The sequence below is a fragment of the Cyprinodon variegatus genome, unplaced genomic scaffold, assembly GCF_000732505.1.
Source record: "Cyprinodon variegatus isolate N-32 unplaced genomic scaffold, C_variegatus-1.0 Scaffold15, whole genome shotgun sequence".
Lineage (NCBI taxonomy): Eukaryota > Metazoa > Chordata > Actinopteri > Cyprinodontiformes > Cyprinodontidae > Cyprinodon > Cyprinodon variegatus.
In genome coordinates this window covers 1,289,319-1,293,508 of record NW_015150468.1, presented here as the reverse complement: position 1 = coordinate 1,293,508, position 4,190 = coordinate 1,289,319, and the positions used below count along the sequence as shown (strand labels likewise).

General features: G+C 37.6%; 1 protein-coding gene across 1 annotated transcript in view; it reads right to left on the bottom strand.

The window, feature by feature from the left end:
* Positions 1-4,190, bottom strand: part of dpep1 (dipeptidase 1 (renal)) — a 10,168-nt gene that overhangs the window by 1,064 nt on the left and 4,914 nt on the right. Inside the window, exons 7-9 of the mRNA XM_015384475.1 lie at positions 3,627-3,711; positions 3,423-3,498; positions 2,989-3,124 (exon numbers count right to left, since the gene is read on the bottom strand). Coding sequence (XP_015239961.1) covers positions 2,989-3,124; positions 3,423-3,498; positions 3,627-3,711 — 297 coding nt within the window. The remainder of the gene's footprint in view (positions 1-2,988; positions 3,125-3,422; positions 3,499-3,626; positions 3,712-4,190) is intronic.

Genomic DNA, 4,190 nt, shown 5'->3' with positions numbered 1-4,190 from the left:
CTTTAGTCTCTGAATTCTGACTTTAATCTCAGAATTCTGTCTTTAATCTCTGAATTCTGTCTTTAATCTCTGAATTCTGTCTTTAATCTCTGAAATGTCTTTAGTCTCTGAATTCTGACTTTAATCTCAGAATTCTGTCTTTAATCTCTGAATTCTGTCTTTAATCTCTGAATTCTGACTTTAATCTCTGAAATTTCTTTAGTCTCTGAATTCTGACTTTAATCTCAGAATTCTGACTTTAATCTCAGAATTCTTTCTTTAATCTCTGAATGTCTTTAATCTCTGAATTCTGTCTTTAATCTCTGAATTCTGACTTTAATATCTGAATTCTGACTTTTTTTCTCTGTAATCTGTCTTTAATCTCTGAATTCTGTCTCTAATCTCAGAATTCTGACGGAATTCTGACAGCTTACAAGCATGTCAGCATCAAGCCATAGCCATGTCTGTTTCAGAGACTAGCTCTCTCATTTCAACCACCTTCTGCTCTTCCATTAATGAAATAACATCACCGGGGACCCCTCAGGCACGTAAAAAGTTGCCTAATTCACTAAATCTGTGCTAGTGAGCACTTATCCTTTGCAGGGATATTCCATTCCACCTTGCTAGTGTGGCATATCAAGATGCTGATTAGGAAGCACAGTTATTGCATGGGTTTTGTCTTAGGCTGCTACTTTGAAAGACCAGGCTTGGATGTGCCATTTTGCTTAATTTGGGGTCTGATCAACTCCATGTAAATGAGACTCTGTGTGAGACAAATGGTGGACACATCAGATAGTGACTGGTCTTCAGACCAGTCAGTATCTTGTGAATATAAAATCTTTTAGGCATTCCAAAAAAGTAAAAAGTAAAAAAAAAACAAAAAACACTGGACTTTGTCTCCAAATTTGAAGACATTTCACTTTCCATCCAGGAAGCTTTTTCAATTCAAAATGTCAGAAATAGCTTTGAGTTCAAGGTGTAGCAGGAAGAAGCCTGCCCCAATATTCAGAACACCTGACCCCCTAATTACCTCATGATTGCTGGAGAGTATAAAGGGAAACTCTCTCACCTGGTTGCTTATGCTGGCATTTGGTCACACGCCGTTGGGAAGGTCACTTGGAAAGCATGCAGGTCTTAAGCTCTAACATCAAAACCACTGAAAGTCTGCTGCTTTGTACCGGGGCTGTGGCTGTAATTCACTCTCCCCAGTGCAGTTATCACATGAAACGGAATGTATTGGAAAGCTGATCGTCCTGCTGTGGGCTGAAAAGGATCCTCTGATTTGAGGTGAAGTCATCCAACTCTGCTCTAAAGCTGCGGCAGCTTGCTGGAGACCCTGCTGTTTTGCTTCCCTGTTTTCTTTTCATTTTTTTTTTTTGTTTAGTTTATCTGGTTCATTGGTTGGTATTTCCTTTTGAACATTCTATTTTGTGTGGCCCCCAGTTTTGTTGCAGGTAGCAACCAGGGGTTCTTTTAGACTATTCTATTAAAGCATTGATTTTAATTGGTTATGTTGGAGATAACCTCATTTTAGTCTTTGGCCAAGTTTAAACTGTAATATTTTTTTTTTTTTTTTTTTTTGTATTTGCTTGTTTATCCCCACCCTTTTGTCTCCAGGCTGAGTGCTGACGGTAGTGGGAGGGGCCTCCTGGGAGACTGGAACTGTGTGTCATGTGAGGGGCCGTTGGGATTTTTTTTTTTTATTATTCACGATTGAATGTCTGCTCACAAGTGGTTTGAGTTCAGCTCTTTAAACTAAGAGCAACATGAAAGGTCTTTTAATAAAGTCTATTTCTTAATTCAACAAATTAAGAAGCTAAGAAAGACTCAAAATGGGTCCATGAAATACATACATTTCAGGTTTTAATCCAACAAATTGTGAAACAGTTGAAGTTAAAAATAAAACTTTGTCAATACAATGTATGTCCTCATGCATAACCCTTTTCAACTCAATCTTCCTTCAGTGTTTATCTTGGCTGATTATTATAATCCTTGAGAGTTAATTTCAGGAATGCAAAGATCTACAGCATATAACCTTAATGGTGAAATTTGCTTAATTAAAGATGCCTTTTAGTGTTTAGAGCCTCCGAACTCTAATACTCTTTGAATATAAGCAACACAGCATTTTTGTATTTTTATGTTAAAATCTTCATATCCAAGTACATTAAACATTAAGTTGGAGTAACCACGGTGCAAGATTAGCCTGGTATAGCAGCTGCCCCAGTGTTTCAATTCAAATACGAACAAAAAGCTGGAAAGACGCATGATGTCAGTTTTGTTTTAGGCACAGAGTCATTTTAGCTTATAAGGTGTTTCACAAGCCCTACTCAGGTATGCATTTGTCTACCTACTCTATATTAACAGTCTGATTGGATCACCAAACTCCAAATCATCAATTTCCATGGCAACACCAAGGTATGCTGACACAAATATTTGTGATAGAATGGGTCGCTCTGATTGGTTCAGAGGAATCCAGTGTTGCACAGTGATAGGATGTCATCAGTGTAATAGAGCATTTCAAAATCACAGAGCAGGTCAGTTTTGGTTTGGCTTTGGTAGCAGAGGACATAATGGGTCAGTGTTTCAACAGATCCTTCCTTCTGCTGAATAGAAACTGATTACTTCATGTGCTCTTCTTTCTGAAAATAGATTCAGGATGATACCTTCCTGTTCCAACATGACTGAGCACAAGATCACATAGCAAGGTCCATAAAGACCCGGGTGAGAGAGCTGGGTTTGCAAGAACTTGACTGGCCTGGACAGAGTAACCAGTCAAATACCTTTGGGTTGATTTACAGAGGTGGCATCATGTTTAGGATGTGACACAAGTTGATATGAGAATAAAGGGAGATAAATGGAGTCTTTATTGAAGAGCTCATCTCTATAATCTCCTATGCTCTTTTCTGTTCACTGCAAATCATTAGCACTATATAAAGTCTCAATTTTACAGTCCTTCAAGGAATAACAAAAAAAATTAAAAAGGAATGATTCAGTGTCTAAATTTCTCACCTCCTCAGCCTTCTTCATGACTCGGAGGAGGTTTTCTCCAAGAGCAGCTTTAACTTCCTGATCAGTCCAGCCTCTCCTCAGAAGCTCAGCCACCAGATGAGGATATTTGGATACGTCCTCCAAACCCTCAGGAACCCTGACACAATGGCGTTTCAGAAAAAAAAAAAATGCTTCAATGCTTACTGGTTTACCTTTATGGTTTTATGTTTCATCTTTCTCTGCTTTAAAACAAAGATAGCTTAACTTTAAATTGATATTTTTTTCAATTGATATCTCCTGTATTGATTAAGATTTCAGGTGGAAGTCATAACGTTTTCTATAATTAAATCAAATTTCATCTTCCCTCATTCTAACTGTGTTTATGTAATACCTTGGAACTTGCTAAAAAACCTTTGATGACTAAAAATCCCATCATGCCTTGAAGCAGCACTCACCTGGTGACTCCATCATAATCCCCACCAAAACCAACAATTCCTGCACCACCAACCTTCTTGATATGGTCAAAGTGATCTGCAATGAAAGCAGTAAACTTTACTTTAAAGTGGGGAAAAGAATCTCAGTTTGCTTTTAAAGTAGACGATAAATGTTGTGATTTAACTAGTTTTCGAGCTGCTGCTATGGGCAGAATAGTGATTTACCAGCAACATCTGAGAGGCTGGCCGTCTTGCTACACGTGACGTAGTCATTGTAGAAGTTCACCATCACAACGCCTTCGGTTTCAGCCTAGAGTCACAGAAAGATGTTTCAATGGAAAACAGAAGCTACAGTGTCTATAGAGGGAACAATGTCAAATGAGATTTAAAACTCTGTAGAGATGATAGAAGGATCCAAACCAGGGTAAACAAAAAGACCAATAAATTAAAAGGTTTGCACCTTCTATCTGTGTAATATTTTAAAGTTTAGATTATAATGTGTATCCTCGCTTTACTGACTTCAGTAAAATGCATTACATGGGCTAAATTGTTTTATTAGGCTTTCTTTTGCATCTGATGCCCAGCTTATGCATAAAGCTAGAAATAAACAACTACTGGGAAACATAGTTAAAAGCTGTTTTCTGATAAAGTAGAAAAACCATGACTTCAGAACCTTTTCGCAGTAATCCGAGAGCTGATGTTAAAGGGTGTAAATGGACCTGATGTGTTTGTGTAGGTATGCATATGTACGTTCACATGTATGTATGTAAATGTAAATATATATATATA